The sequence below is a fragment of the Xiphophorus couchianus genome, chromosome 12 (assembly GCF_001444195.1).
Source record: "Xiphophorus couchianus chromosome 12, X_couchianus-1.0, whole genome shotgun sequence".
Classification (NCBI taxonomy): domain Eukaryota; kingdom Metazoa; phylum Chordata; class Actinopteri; order Cyprinodontiformes; family Poeciliidae; genus Xiphophorus; species Xiphophorus couchianus.
Window position 1 is genome coordinate 24674309 of NC_040239.1, and position 16868 is coordinate 24691176.

General features: G+C 39.9%; 1 protein-coding gene across 1 annotated transcript in view; it reads left to right on the plus strand.

Moving 5' to 3' along the window:
• The first annotated feature begins 962 nt into the window (after positions 1-962).
• Positions 963-16868, plus strand: part of LOC114155151 (transmembrane protein 132C) — a 166853-nt gene continuing 150947 nt past the window's right edge. The window contains exon 1 of the mRNA XM_028034905.1: positions 963-1988. Within this exon, the coding sequence (XP_027890706.1) occupies positions 1850-1988 (139 nt within the window). The 5' untranslated portion in view covers positions 963-1849. The remainder of the gene's footprint in view (positions 1989-16868) is intronic.

Below are 16868 nucleotides of genomic sequence, written 5' to 3' on the forward strand. Positions count from 1 at the left end.
ATGCTCTCTGTACAGCAGATTGAGCTTGGGTTATTTTGCAAAGAAGAATGGGCAAAGATTTCAGTCTCCAGATGTGGAAAGCATGGAGAGACGTACTACAAAAAGAACTGCAGCTGTGACATACGCAAAAGGAGGTTGTATTTCACACAAATACCCTCCAAAATACATTAAAAGCAATGGGCAGCTCTTGCTAAAATGTGAATATGTTCAATGGGTATGAAGACTTTTGCAGCTTAGATTACATTGAGTACAACACCGGCAGACAGCAATGCCGCCATGAAAACACATTCTCGGAAGGATAAGGCTCTGGGTGACTCATCCCATATTTTTCTGTATTTAGTGTTAATGGATTATTCTTTATCTGTATTTAACCACACCATCTGCTCTGCTTAAAAAAAACAAAACTCTGAAACTCCTAGTTTAATCAGTCAACAGATTACAGTAATAAACAACCTTACTTGCTTCAGTTTTTATGAATTCATGCGTGACAATTGCTTTAAAAAAAGAAACAAAACAAAATAAAAACAGGAATAAAGCAATGTGAGACTCGCAACGAGGCGTCTGATCTCTGCTGTGAGGATAAACAAAGAGTGGGAAGGACTAGCTCACGTTATGTAGAAAAGAAAGCAATGTGGCTGCTATCTTGCAGTTCGATTTCTTTTGATACCACCTTAAAATCTTCAAATTTTATTTGTTTCAGTCCACAATCTCCGCATACATACACGCTGCAGTTCTCGCACCGCACGGGGTCGCTAGTGACTGCCAAGTGGTGCAGTCATGCAATTGGTTACACATGTCCGATAGCAACTTTTAAAGTCTTTTTCATTTTGGACGCACATAGGAAGCAGTTTTGAGGTTAACGCTAAAAAGACAATCACGCACCCCGAAAGTAAAACTAAATTTTTCCCTGTAAAAAAAAAAAAAAAAAAAAAAAAAAAAAGGCTTAACGAAACGAGTGCTTTCTGCTACGACTAGTCCACATAGTTAAGATAACAGTTCTCTTTCTTATTTGTGGGATCTGATGTCCCCGAAGTGGAAGACGCCTCCCATGGAGCGCCGCTGGCAGATGTTGTCAACCCTTCCTTCCCCTCTGCGCTTCTGTCTGCGCGCATTGGACGGGGCTGGCGGCGCGTAAGCTCCCGACTCTGCAGCCTGGACTCTGTCTGTCCACATAAACACAGAAGGATGAAGCCTTGAAGTCGGACTTTGGCGAAATCCAGGAACGACCCCGGAGCCAGAGACTAATTAGGACTGACAGAGGAAAGCACTGGCTCCGGTGCGCGCCGCCGCTGTTGCTGCTGCAATCTGTTGTTGGAGTTGCGCGCGAGAGACTTTTTAACGAAACGACAGGTTGCCAAGGCGTGGATGTATGCTGATCTCGAACTTTTCCCCCCTTTTAATTAACACGTGCTCGTTTCGGGATGCCTGGTGCCTCTGTTCGGATTTTACGCACTTCGCCGCAAACAAGTTAAGGATGGCGCGTAACATCCAAACAAACTGAACATCCGAAAAGGGGGAATCGAAAATTATTTTTGTCTTTATTCACATTTTTTCGGGATGAGTCGGATAACGTGACAGAATAATTGTGAACATGCATCCGAGCAGGATTTCCTTCATTGTTTTCGACGTCTCCAAGAGTCATGCAGAGGCTTACGCTCCAAACATGCTGGAAAGGTTGACGCAAAGCAGCAAGTTTTCATTTATGTGATTCATGAATTATCATTATTATTATTATTTTTAATCAAATTAAGCCTAGTTAAATTTCGCTCAGTCCAGCTTCCGCGTGTGTGCACAAAAACCCTGGACGAGGCATGGCACCTATCCCAGGAAATACTTATTTGAATTTTTTATGGATGTCGGGTGGCTTCATGTGTTTAAACTGAGACATTTGGACATGCAATCAAATTTGGAGAGGAATTCCTGCCTTTCCGCAATCCAGAGAAACATGTTGCACATCCTGCTGCTGCAGTCGCTGTTACTTTGGGGTGGTAAGCTTCATTTCACTTTATCTGCCTTTTCTCTTGTGGTTCAATGTTCCAATTGTGGAACCCACTAAGAACACACACAATGCTGTCAAAAAAGTTGATAGTACTGTTATCCACTTATGTGTGGTGAGGTGAGACTCTGTTTTGGAGGGTCAATACCAGAGACACATAGGTTGCAATGCACTACTTCTAAACATTTTCTTGATATAAGTCTGTGCTGCATGAATGCACACCCTGTCAATAGAGTTCTCATCTTCTCAGTCAGATCTTATGAAGTTGGTTTTATGTGCACCTGTTTAACCCACCCACAGCAGCTCTGACCTTAAATAACATTTTTCTCATGAATAATTCACCATGACAGAGATTATCTGGTGCCACAGAGTCACTCAGGCTTTATTAACTCCTGGCTTCTCAAATCATTTCAGCAAAAAAAAAAAAAAAATCACCTCAGATCCAAACTGTTGTATAAGGAAACTTCCAGCTTAGACAGACCTCAACTCGGAAGCAGCAGCTGTAGGCAACGATCTGCTTTTAGGAGTTCTTGCCAACATCAATGATTAGGCTTAGGCTGGATTTTGTTTGTTTCAAAGCAAGTGACATTGCACCAGTCAATTAGTGCTAGAAGCATGAGAACAACAGCATCTGTTTTGGCTGCTTAGCTGGCTGCATGCACAGCAGAGATCTGAGGGCAGCTGGTGGTCTGGCTAATGAATCTGTGCTTTCCTGTGGGAGAAGGCTTTGACTTAAAAAGGCTGTTTGGAAATATGATCTTCTCAATTAATGTGATTATTCTTCCTCCTAATAACACCTGACTTAAGCAGCTTTCTTTGTTATCAGGATTCAGACATATTGATGTTGACATTTAAAAACAGCAACAAAAAAAGGTTGCTGTTTTGCACTGAGACCTCAAGTACTTCTTTAATTGCTCGAATCCCTACAGCTCTTCCTGCTTCCGCCGCTGACTCAAATGGACAAAATGCTCATATAGATTCCCTGCTAGGATTTAATGATGGGTTTTATAAATATGCATCCACCTCTGTTGTGAAAGTCATGTGATTCATTGCTTTGCTTTGAAAAGTGTGGCAATGATGGCCGCCTTATGCCAAGGCCCTCTCTCGGTAACCATACACGGCATGATCCTAATTGAGCTTTGTGTGTCACAAACCCCCAGGGACTTCTCACAGTAAAAAGTGATGAAAATTGATAACACGGAGCAGGAAACGGCAGGATCGGAGCTGTGCTCGAATAATGTTGGTGCAGCATAATGAGGCCGTAACCAGGTGGAGGAATCTGGCATTTTGGACAACAACAACAACAAAAACTCTTTGTTATAAGAAGCGGAAATGTTACCAAGGTTGATGAGTTAGCATTTTTTTAATTGGGTAAAAATTTCTGGAATAAAATTAATAATGTCATTCCAATTAACTGAATTACAAATATACCTATTGTATCCCCCTTAAAAGTATATACATTTTGTCCTGCTATAAATAAATACCTAGGTGTATTTTTCTGCTGTTTCATGGGATATATTAAGAGAGAGTAGTGCATATTAGTTTCGTGGAAAGGAAATGTATAGATTTTTCTTTTCTTTCTTTTTTTTTTACAAATGCAAATATGGAAAGTATAGCATGCATTCATAATAGATCAATTTACCATGACACTCCTAAATAAAACCCATTGCAGACATTGCAGATTCACCTACTGGAGTCAACTTTTGTTGATCTTTAATATCAATGTAAAGACAATTGTCTTGGCCTTTTGGCGATGGTAGCTATGGGAACGCACAACCGTTGAGAGACTTAAAAACAGAAAAAGTTTTAAGATGAAACATAAAATGAACTGGAATCAGTGAATAAAAGCTGAAAAAAAAAATTGAAGCAAGATGTGGAAACAACTGTTCCGACTAGCTCCATTAATTCTGACTGACGTTAAGCTAATTTGCGAAGCAGAAGGGAAGGAAAATGTGCAAAGCTGGAAAAGACATATCTGAGATGACTTGCAGTGAAAGCTGGTTCCACAAAGTATCAACTCAAGTGGGAGTGAATACAAATGCCTTCTTTTCAGATTTTTATTTAAAAAATAGAACGTCTTGCTTCCTTTTACCTCTGCTCTACGTTATGTTAGTGAAATGCCAATGCACAGAAGTTCAAGTGGAATGAATACTCTTCCACTACACTGTAATTTCCCTTTCTTCTTCATTGTTAATTTAATACCCTATATGTCTTGCAGTGAGACACCTCAGCGGTATTCTTAGGAGGAACGTTCGCTATCTTCTCCTTTTGGCTAATCCTTGAACCCGAGAAGGAACAAAAGTGGAGTAAAACCAGTCAGCGTTGTTGTGTCACACCCACGCAGCCCATGTGCTCGTCTGCAAGACGCAATGTGTCTTCTTGTGTTTTTTTTTTTCCCTTCATCATTAAGAATGTAGAAAGCTAGGATTGATTCTTGAAGTGTTGGTGAAATTCATGCACTTCACCTGGAACTTTGCAGAAAAATAATCTTAAAATTAGCTGGAATTTTACTAGTTTTTATGAGTAGGTTTTTAAGAAAAATTTTGAATTTACCTATTTTAGTTCTTAAATTGACCTAATATTTAATCAAAAATACAAAAAAAGTATAAACAAAAAATAAAAATAACTTTATGATGCATATCTGAGCTAACGATTTTGAAGTTTAATTCAATTAAATTCAAAATACCTTGTTAATACCAGATGGAGATGAAGTGTTGCAACTCATATTAACTTTCTTCAAATTGTTATTGTAGACTCTGATCGCTGTGGGCAGGAAGAATCTCCTGTTGGGTACAGTAACACAGTGGATCTGATTAGACCTCTGACTGAAGATACTCTCTTGTTGAGTATAAAGACTTATAAAGATGATGCTTAGGGTTGTCTGTTATTTTCTTGCTTTTATGAGGAATCCTACTTTCCACCATCATCTTCAGTGGTCTACAGAACAGAACCAGCCTTCTTTATCAGGTTGGTGGGTCTTTCCAAGTTCCTGGTTACGATGCTGCTGCCCCAGTGGACAATGGCAGAAAAGCTTACGCTCTCCACAACAGACTTACAGCAGATCCGCAGTGTCTTCCATTAAACACTGAAAGACCTAATCTTCCTCAGTCTGCTCCATCCCTTCTTGTAGATAGCTTTATTGTTTCACCCCCAGTCCAGTCTGTTGTCCAGATTAACACTGAGGTATTTATACTCAATCATCTCCACTTCTTTTCCTATGACGGGAACAGTGTTCGGCATAACCTCGTTTCTCTTGAAATCTACAATCATCTCCTTTGTTTTGTTTATTTTCAAGATAAGATTATCTTATTTTACACCATGCCACAAATTGGTCCACCAGTTCTCTGTACTCGTCTTCTTGAGCATCTCTGACACACAGCAACGCCTGCAGAATCGGGTGTAGAGCTGCAGTATGTTTGCAGATTAAAGGAGTCGGTTTTGTACTTAAGTTTAGCGGTTTACAGAGCGAAAAGGAACGGTGGGTGTACAGTCCACGGTGGTGTTTCTGTGCTGCTGACCACCCGGTTAGACACATGACCCTTCTGTCTCACAAAATTAAGTAGTCGAATAGTCATTAATCCCGAAGATTGTTGAGGCCTCCACTTTTATCTTCTGGAGTTTCTGAGAAAGCAATTCAGGCTGAGTTGTGTTAAATGTGCTGGAGAAATCAAAGAAAATGATCCTCACACTGCTGCCTGCTTTGTCCAGGTGATAGTGGGCTTGTTGAAGCAGGTTTATGTTTCAACTCCCACTCCGCAGTGATGAGCTAACTGGAGGAATCCTGATATGTTCTTGTTTGCTCACTCAGGTGGGCCAAAAGGATTCTCTCCAGGACCTTCGTAATGACAATAGGCTGGGCATTGTCAATGCAGTCAGCAAGGCAACACAGATTAGGTACAAACAAAAGCAATTGATGGACAATAAAATATACTGGTCAGACCCAAATATTTTTCATAATCTGGGGGGTTTGAGGTAATTTGATATACTAAAAATGTCACCTCATATCCTGCGGCTTCTGACATTCTTCTCCTTGATTTTTTAACATTTCTTGGTGATGCAGAAAAAAGTTAATATTCACAATCAGATGGATTTTAACTCTGTCATAGCTTAACATTCTGATATTTGTTGCACAGAAGATGGAGTGAACGAGCATCCTCTTTTGTCCAGACTCATTCTGTCAGGAGTTTCCGGGGGTGATGTTCATAATAAAAATGTTCGGTTCTCATCGTTTTTTATGGGACAAATTGGCATGTACTGGTGCAATCCATGGAAAACAACAGTCATTCTTTCAAGTGACATCATCCCTGAGCAACTCACATCTGGATGGTTCTTCACCACCCGCAGACTGAACCGACAGCAGAGCTACTCTGGCAACGCTGCAGCTGTTTACAAGATGTGGGAGGGCAAGTGTGTCTCGTACCGTCCCATATGGGTGGCGGAGTGCACGGTGTTGTTTCTGTATCTGACGTAAAGGTGCCATAGATCTTGACATAGAAAAGCATAGAAAGGCTGTGTGAGGTGCAAAGTACAAAGTCGACTAAGTTCGATGTAACACCCAGGAAAAGGTTTAAGGCGGTCCAGAAGTTGACCAAATATCCTGAAAAGGCCAAAAGCATGGCATGCTACTCAGACTTACTGAAGATTGCACAGATTGTCTTTTTGCATTTTCCTCACACTGTGCAGATGTTGAGAGGGTTTTCTCAACATCTGCACAGACCAACAGCTGGCACCCTATCAGTTGCTTTATAACAGCTTTACCTTAATGCGGATGATCGGTGGTTCTCCTCTATAGTTCATGCCATGACTATTTTTTCTTTTGAAACTGAAAACATTTACACACCACTGAATTTGTGTTTTTTCCAACCCCCCAAAAGAGTGAACCACCGGTAGAGTTCAGAGGGGCGGTGCTGCTTCACTGCAAAGACTCCCGTCATGCCAACACTTTCTTAATTACTTTAAACTGTAGTAACATTATGACACCTCCATAATTGTGTTTAAAGCTTCCATCATTATGGTTCATCACCTGTAATATTAACTCAATTAATGATGGCTCCCATTAAACTTGACAGTTCAGGATTGTGGTTTCAGAATCCCGAACTGTGATTAAAAGATTTTATTTCAAAGTTAATAAACAAATTGATGAAACACCTAGCTGAGAAGAACTATGAGCTGGAATGTTTGGACGATGAGCACTCGAGTAGAAACTCTGCTCCAGCTGATATTTGCATTTGAACTTGACTTTGTCCCGCTGGATGTGTTTAACCCAAGTCCAGGAGGCGTCATATGAAACCACGACTCCTAAAGTCTGCTTTGCACCTTTGACAGCTCATCAATTATACTTGCATCAAGAGCAAAGGCTCACGAAAGTCTTGGCTCGTACTGGATGGACAAATATAAAAGCTGGGCTTCGCTTGCTTATTTACAGAACAGAAAACATAAAAAGAAGAGCAGAAACCTCCAGCCAGGTGGTATTTTTATCAAGGCTATCTCACAGCTGCGCTTTGAGCTCACTTTAGTGCACTTTTGAGATTTGCAACCGAGGACACTGATGAAAAGAGGCATATTTTCTCCATCTCTCAGGCCTAATTTGGCGCAGCTCGGGTGGTTGTCGAAGTTTCCGCGAGGTGAGGGCAGGAGAGAAAGACGCGCCCCACGAACTCTGCATACGATGTAATTTCAGCTCCTTCGCGGCTTCATTTCCGCCCTCTACAAATGTTACTTGCTTTACGTTAGTGTGAGACTGTGCATTTTAGTTTGCTTAATGAGCATTTTTATGAGACACACTGAGTAGGTGGACATATCTAAACAGCTCGTAGACTCACTGTAACGCTGCTTAAACTTAAAGTATGTGTGGGAGGCATACATTAGGGCTTCCTAATAAGAGAGTCAAAAGAGGCTTTTTGCCCCCTGCAAATTCAAATATCATTAGTGTAATGTCCTGTAATATTTCCACAAAGCTTATCTCCCCCTCTGTTAATTGGCTCCCTGTGACTGCTATGATCTCACATTCAATTTAATGAAATTTCACATTTAAGGGAGTTGAATGGGGGAAATTGGAAGCTTTAAACGATGCAATGTGTGTCTGTGTTGCTGTGCTCATGCAATATTTGCAAACATGCTGATTCAGTGCTTGTGTGTTCTCTCATCAACTGTGTCTGGATAAAGGGCCTCAGCTTTATAAATGTGGTGGGGAGGGCTGGGACGGGGGTGCTGGGTTGCTGGTGGGGTCTGTCTTACGGCCAAACTGTCTGCTCGGGTTCTTTGCGTGGCGAAAACACCGGAGACCAGAAACAGCTTGTGCCAGACTGCAGACTGCTGCGCTGGCATTAAAAAAAAATAAAAAAATACACACGCAATAAATCATTGTTAATCATGAGCTCGGCCCGCAATGACAATTTCAGTTTGGACCGAGAGCTTGTTAAGCTTGCATGGTAGTGGGCTAAACGCTGACCTGATTGCTAACACGCGAACAATGCTCGCATACTGATGTTAAAGCAAACAGGAGTTACAGAGTTCAGCCGGAGACAGTTTATGCAGCTGAGATGACATGCTATGAGCTGCGGTAATTGTATACGATGCAAAGACTTTCGTCACCACGTGGGAGCGACTGAAGTGTTGTGTAGGTTTGTGTGAATAAATGATATCGTAATAACAGATAGGCTGTTGAGGTTCACTAAGTTTGCCTCAGCAATTGTTGAAATGTTCGTGTATCTAGAGCAGCGAGCCACAGGTCAGAAAGAGGGATTTTTTAAATATAAACTGGTCCTGGGAAATATAAAAAAAATTTAAAAATCATTGAAATAATTAGAGGGTTTGTGAACTGCTGCAAAGGCCTATTGTAATCGCTTGATTTATATGTATTTTTCTCTTCCATCTTTCTATTTTCCAAAGGACTTTGCATTGACTTCCATTGATGTTTCATCCATTTCTAAAGCTTAATTTTGACTTATACCATAAACCTAACTATTACCAGTACATGCCTAACCAGAAACCTTTCCTGAACTCAATTCACACCTTAGTCCTAATCCTAACCGCTAACCCAAACACAGTATATGACTTACGTATATGACTCTGGCTCTGGGCACAAGGAGCAGTGGTGTTCACAAAGTAGTATTTGTTGGAAAATGGGCCTTTCAATGTATTAAATACTACAAAACACACTCACACCTATGTGCACATTTGTGCTTGCACATGTGTATGCAGGAAATACACAAAGAAAACTTCATACTTTCATCATTTCATAATTCTTTTTTACTGATCATATAATCATAGTATACCTTCATTTGATGTATTTTATGTTGGACTTTAAGAAGCTATATAATGCAAGTAAATATTGTCATTAAGGTCCTTTGATTTATCTCCATTATTACTACAATTTCAGTATGTGAAAAAAGAAATATCTTGACAGTTTCTTTGGCATTAAAGTAAAGGAACTGTCCAGACCCGCTTCCCTTTCCTTATAGGTTTGGAATCATTGATCTAACCAACAAGTCATTTGTTGTGATTCGTAGACTTATGCTCTTTGCTGCCACTGTGCTAAAGGTATAATACCGGTAGAGGAAACATTTACGAGCATTATGTTCTTTACACGCAAAATCATAGGTTGAAATGTGGCCAGCATTAAATCGCCATCCAGTTCTCAGGATCAGATTTAAATTAGAGTGCCAATCAGACTAACCATTAAATATGTAGCTGCATACAGAGTTCATTCTGCATTTAGCTCATGAGGATTGTTCATCTAGACGTTTCCTGATGGCTAGTAAAACGGAGAAGTGTGGGGCAGCGTAGCTTACGTGCAATCAGACAAATCAACACAGAAAAAGCGGACGATGACAGAAATGTTGGGACAGGAATGTTGAGCCACGTTCTTTGAGTAAATAACATAAGTACATTGAAATCCATTAAGGGCACAAGGACAGAAACATCTAACAATGATGGAATTGGGCGGACGTACTTACCTGGGTAAATGGAGCATAAATGGCTTTCTATACCAAATACTGTGGGAAACCATAATACCATTGAGAGACCCTACTTGCTCCATAACAGCCGGCACATAAATACACCAAACAAGCAGTAATATAGAAATTTCTATTTGTGTTTTAATCAATGTTGGGTAATTTGATGATCATATGCACAATTTTCACCTCTTTGATATGAACTTTGATGTTCCTGTAAGTTCTTTTGCTCAGAAGGCTTCACCATAAAGGCAACATGGTATATTTAAAATATGAGAAGGCTTCAAAACCTCCTCAGAAAATCTGTCACGTTCCCTGCTTCCTTTAGATAACGTAGCCCCCCCCCCCCCCCCCCCCCCCTTCATGTAAATGCTTTATCTCTTTTACAAGACTCGAACATTTCCATTGTGTGTGAAAGGGAAAGGAGATAAAAACAGAGGTTTCACAGAATTTATTGTAATGCGCAAGCTACTGAATCGTAGGATATGCATGAATACCAGAACAAAAAGCGGATTATGGTTTTCTTCAATAATGCATTAATAAAATGTCATTAGGCTCTGAGCTTTCTCTGGGAAACAAGAAGTGCTAAGGCAGCACTACACAATATTAGATATTTATGTAATATATCCTGCCATGAAAATTCACTCCAGAACTTAATTTCCTTGCAGGAACACATTTGGAAATTTGTGCAAATATGGAAACGGTTACAACCTCAATGACGAAAAATATAATTTGTATATAAACAAAGTCATTCTTCACAGTGAAACTTACATTAATCTATTGGTTAATGTACAAAATGGCCATGACTACATCAAAAAGGATGCAACATTTGAGCTGGTGCTACATTTCAGAGGCATCGGCCTCATGGTGCATTAAGAGGCAGAGATCTGACAGGTACACACTGTCATGGCCCATTGACTTCTATGTGGTGTGGCTGATTGATTGTTGAGATTATGTTCAAGTGGGAGCCGTGCATCTCTTTATGATTCAGTGCGGCGTGCCCATGCAGGGGAAGGATGATGAGCACCTGTGAAACTACCCATAAATTTCGACTTTAAAAAATAAAAAGTGTTGGTTTTGTGTTTTGAGCTGCTTTTTTTTTGAGAACCATTAGTATAGTTTGTTTTAACCTCCCATCTGTGTCAGAAACCGGAGCTGCATAGTGAAAAACGTTTGGCAGTGCTTTTAGTGCAGAATGTCTCTTATACTGTAGCTGTACTGTAGCTTCATACTGTAGCTTTGTTTCAAGCAAAGCTGATCTGGGCTTTCTCTGTAATGTTGCAGTACAGAGTTGCTCCAAACTGGACCAGCTGGAGTGATGTACAGTTAAAATCCTCCATTATCCTCCCCAGCAGCTTGCCACCATGAGAGTGTGAATGGGAGAACGGATGTAGTGCGGCACGCTTTTGGGGGTCCTCTGGACTTGTAAAAACATTACACAAGTACTGGCCGTTTACCATTTACCAAAGCAGTTCGGTGCTCGTTATCCAGTGAGAAGTCCTTCGCTGCTTTGATTTTAAAGACAACACTCAACAGAAATAGCTCATCAGAATAATCATGTTTTCAGCTACACCCGCGCTGAATTCTGAATGACCTGAAAGCGTAGTTTGACCATTGGCTAGATGGCACTCGATGTAATTGGTATGCCAGCTTATGTGTGTTTGTCTCCAATCAGCCTTAACACAATCACTGGTTCCTAATCAGAGGGAAAGTAATGACCACCACTGAGTAGCTTTAATCAGCACACAAGTTAGTCCGGCAGGAGTGGCTGAGTGTTAATGAAGTCCCTCGTGTTGGTTTACGGAGTCTGGATGGCTGTATTTGCAGACAAAGACCACAGAGTTTTTTGCCTATTTGTTCTTGTCCGATCTTGAAAAAAAAAAAAGATTTCTTTTACTGCTGTCACTTCGCCCCCGTTGAGCAGAAACATTTGCTCGTGGGTGTTTTGGCAGCCAGACTGTTTATTCATTGTTTTGTTTGCCCTGACAGAGGACAGCGAGCTTATGGTTGAGGATTAAAGATGTCCAGCCCGAACCAAAGCAATGCAACAGCCATGAGTCATTGGTCCTGTGGTGATCGGTAGTGCTGCTGCAGCCAGGAGGGGCAGCGCGGTCTGTTTCAGCATCCTGCAAGAGTCACTATCTGTGCCTTCAGATTGTATTGTTAACCCGGAGGCCCTTCATTTTCACACTAATTGGAAAAAGCAACCTCAGGCAGAAACAGAATGACCCCAATGATAGTGAAGGATTAGCCTAAAAAATTTTTTAATTTAAATTAAATTGGCAGAATTTAAATTTATTTGGCTTATATTTATATACCTGGTATGGCCTAAAAGTGAGCCTGGACTGAAATATGTCGTCAAACTAGTACAGGTGTTTGTCCAGGATGGGACATAATGACATTGGCAGGTCAAAATATTTGAGTTTAGTGATATGATGACAAAAATTTCTGGTGACATATGTCAAGTAAATAAGTAGATAAAAAGGAAAAGAGGTGATTTGCTTCCATTTTAATGAAAAACCTGACAAATCCATTTGTATACTATTCAGTTTCTGCTTCCTACTAACAAATGAAACTGCAGAAATTAGGAAGGGCACAAATTCCTTTACAAAGCAGCTATTTTTACTGTGAAGTTACACAACTTATTGACAGACTGGAACTGCAGCTGTTTTCTGTGAGAATTAGGCTGATTAAACATCTTAAACGTTTTGAGCTGTCTGGAAGAAGATTATGTTGAGTGTCAAGTTCGAAGTCTTATGATCTAATGGTGATCTTGATGGAAAATTTGGAAAAGGAGGGACGTGGGGTTACATTTCGGAAGTTTATCCGACAATCTGCTGCAAAACTTTTGAGGTAGAACAATGAAGGCTCCTCGAATCAGACGAGGCTGTTTACTTCCTGGGAACCGTGAGCATTTCTTCCTCAATGGTTCGGCTACCTCAGCCCCGACAGTGATAGCTGTCCTTTGGAACTAAAACACTTTTTGAGCAGACCTGATTGGCACATTAAAAATGTTTTTAACACAGACCAGAAATATGACTTAGTGAACATGAGTATTTAACCCTATGATGGTTAATCATGGATTGTTGCAATTACAAGGGAATAAAGTGATTAACCTTCGTGGTCTCATATTTTGTCTCTTGTAAGTGATTCCAGTGTAGCTGGAGGTGGTTTCATATTTCCTGAATGGCTGCATGGATTGTCAGAAAAAACACAATTATTATAACGCTAATACGCATTTTGCCTGCGTAATCAAATCTAGCAGGACATGAAAACAGCATAGTCTCTTTAAAAAGATAAAAGAGCTCAAAGCTGAATGGTACACAAAAATTGAAAGGGAGTTGTAAAACCATGTCTTTTGCTAATTGTGTTGCTAAGTAATCTCAGCAACACAAACAAATTATAAGGTATTTCCTTGCATTTTATGCCTCCAACCTATAAAGCAACCTTTTTTTTTTTTTTTTTTTTTACAGTACCTCTTGTTGCATTACTGCACATGCCTCTAATTCAATTAGATACAGTCAGGCATATTAATAACAGTTACAGTGTCTCTATATTTTGTATGTGTGGCAGCCATACTGAATATTGACCTCATTGCTGCTATGAGACACCGTACTTTCCCTTCTTGGAAAATACAACTTCCAAGCAAAATTGGGAGCATCAGATATGACATGAGCTCAGACATGATTGTGTCTATATTTTGCAGCTTCGCTATGGTTTTTTTTTCAGTCATTTTTTCACTAAATCTTTCTCAATGCCGTAAAGCGATTGTGTTCGGGAGGAAAAAGGAGTCTGAAAGTTAAGAAGTGTAAGCTGGAGGTGGGCTGCTGACTGTGTCAAAAGGTGACACAAACTTTGACCTTAAACTTTACAGGCTGCCAGTGAACGGAGAACTGCTGTCTGCATGTCCTAAAAGCATGCATTCTGTTAGCACAGCAAAACTAAGCAGAATAAATGACTAGAAAGATGGAAAATGGCCAACCTATCACTTCATATGAGCTTCATGTGATTGGCTCTAATAACTGCAGCATTTTCATCTTTGATGCTTTAGATAAGTGTGAGCAGGCAGCGTGTGGGACCTTTTCAGCCCTGCTCGACTGTATTTGATTACTATTTACTGCCTAGTTACGGCTTTTTTTGTACATTCTCTCTGAACCTTAAAGATTGTTGTGTCAAAGCTCTGTAATTAGATGCTCTGGGAGTATGGCAACTGCTGAAGCTCGAAGTGATGTAATCCGTGCTGCATCCTTAATTGTACATCCCACGAGTACGATGGCTAATTTAACCAGTGAAAGAGAGAGAGAAAAAAAAAAACGCATTCATTTTTGTTGTTGTATTATTCTAAATACGAAATATCTCTGTTGGGTTACATTTCTATTCTGCAGAGTGTTTGTACATATAAAGCAGTAAAAATACATACTTTATCACATGTATAGTGATAACCAGCTTTGCTGCGTCAAAGCATTGTTTAGCCAAAAACAACATTCTTCAGTCACAAGAAATATGGCATCTTTTTATCTCTATATGTTAAAAAGCATATGCAAACCCTTAAATGTTGCATTACGGTAAACTCACACTAAAAACTGTAAAAACACAAACAAAAAACCTAACTTTTAATGTTGGCGCTTTTTCTCGTTGGGGGAAATAATTATAGATTTTTTGCATGTGTATGATGTTAAAGTAACTTTTTTTTTTCCTGCTGCTTAGCATCTCTGTTTTATCAAACCTAGCTTAAAGCTGCAAACCTTGAGATCTTTAAATATTTGGAGGTGCAAATACAATTTTAGCAGCACAAATGGATCACTGTTGACTGAGACCATTTTCCTTTTAGATAATGTGCGTTTTTTAGTAACCTAATTGCTGCTTGTGCCACTGTTGGCAGCAACAAGTGTCATTAACCATTTGTGATAATTGGCAATGAGTCTTTTACCCCAACTGTGGAGGAATTTTTTTCACACTCTTCTTTGCAGAATGGCTTTAATTTGACCAAATTAAAAGGTTTTCAGGCATGAGCGACCTGTTTAGCAGCATTCCAGTGGATTTTACATACAACTGCAAACAATGTGTGTTTGATTATTTTTAGCCATTCAAAAGTGGGCTTGCTCTTGTGCTTTTAATAACTGTCCCACTCCATAACATAGGAATGTTTTTGCTTAATGTAAGAAAACTCTGGCAACTAAACATTCTTATGAACTAGAATTTATGTTGACATCCAGTCCTGATGTCCAGACTGTTAGGATCTCCACACCAATACACTGCTGCCACGCCAGACAGTCAGTATGGAAATGAAATAAATCAAATGCTGGGCTAGTTTTACATCAAACGTAACAGGATGCACACATTTCAAAAGGTTTAACTCTTGTCAGACTTCAACCCTGTTGTTTAAGTCTAACAGGAGGTTTTTGTTCGACAAATGTCAGATGGGCCTTTGGTTCTTTTGGGCCAGCAGTTGTTTTCACCTTGTAACTCTCAGAATGCTATTTGAGCCCAGCTTTTTGTTGTTGTTGTTGTTTATTGCTACACGATGAACACTGACCTTAACTGAGACAAGTGAGGCCTGCAGAGATTTAGATGTTCTGTTTTTTCTTCTTTTTATTTTCGACTTTCTGGGTGAGTCCTCAACGTGCTAACTGTGAATCACTTCAGTCCCAGTGCCCTACAGGCAGGTCCACTTAGGAATTGGATTTGTAAGCATTTTCCGACTGACAGATGTCGATGACTTTGCTTTGCAACTTTTGTGTAAATTCTTTAGATCAGGGTACGAAAGTGTTGCTTTTTAAGATCTTTTTTTCCCCTCCCTCATTGTGTTAGACAGGTTCTATTGAAATGATTTTTTCATTTTACAGGCAGGAAATGAGGGTTGAGTGTGGCTTGCGGAACAGAAATGAGGGTAATCACTATTAATTTATGGTTTATTAACAAGAGGGTCAGATACATTTTCACATAAGGACAGGTTTTCACTTGGGTAATCTGTGATGAAAGAAATTGCTAAGTGTGACAAAAAGCAAAAAAAAAAAATCTGTAGAAAAACATGCTTTTTCACTGTACTGTGAGTCAGGAACTGGTTACATGTAAATTGTTACTTGCCTCAACTTGCTGATATCTGGAGCCAGAGTAATGATTAAGAGATTTAAAACAGCTAAAACTGTGACAAGCAAGGCTGGACAGGGATCATAAGTTTATCTTTCCACCACACGCAGCGAGCAGGATGGCTACAGGGGACAATAAAATCTGTAACGCTGATTGATCCAGTTGTTAGAGACTGGTATAAATAAACTCAATAGAATTGCTAGAGAAAAGAGTGGCATTTTAGGGTCACCACATCTCCATAACAACTTATTTTTAGGCTTTTGTATTCAATTTGAAAAAACAATATATATTGTCTACGGTTGTATGGTAGTGTGTGACATTCATTGAGAGACATATTGAGGATCTTATTGGTATTTCAACAAGGCAGCGTTCGATTAAAAGAGAGCTGCATCTGATAATATTTTGCGATGTGACCTGCAGGGAGAGTTTGATCTCCGAAACAACCAGCTTCTACGACAGAAAAGGCAGACAAAAGACGCAATACTGTTCAATACACAAACTGAGACAAAGGTAGAAAAATCAAGAAACTATTGCGGGGCACTTCTCTCGCACAATAGCATGTACACAGTCCATAACACCTGAAGGTTTGGGATAGAGGACAAGTGCATCTATTATGCGATAAGGAACCAATCTCTCACACGGTTTCACAGAGGGAACTGGAAAACACGTGATTTATATTCGCCATATCTCTTTATGCCATGAAATATAGAGTCACGCTGAAACAACTCAGCAATGTGGAATATGCAAAGTGCCAGGAAAAGCGCGCTGAAGTGGGGTTTAATCATATTAATGGCATCGCTGTGCCTGAACTGAGAGTACATGTTTAT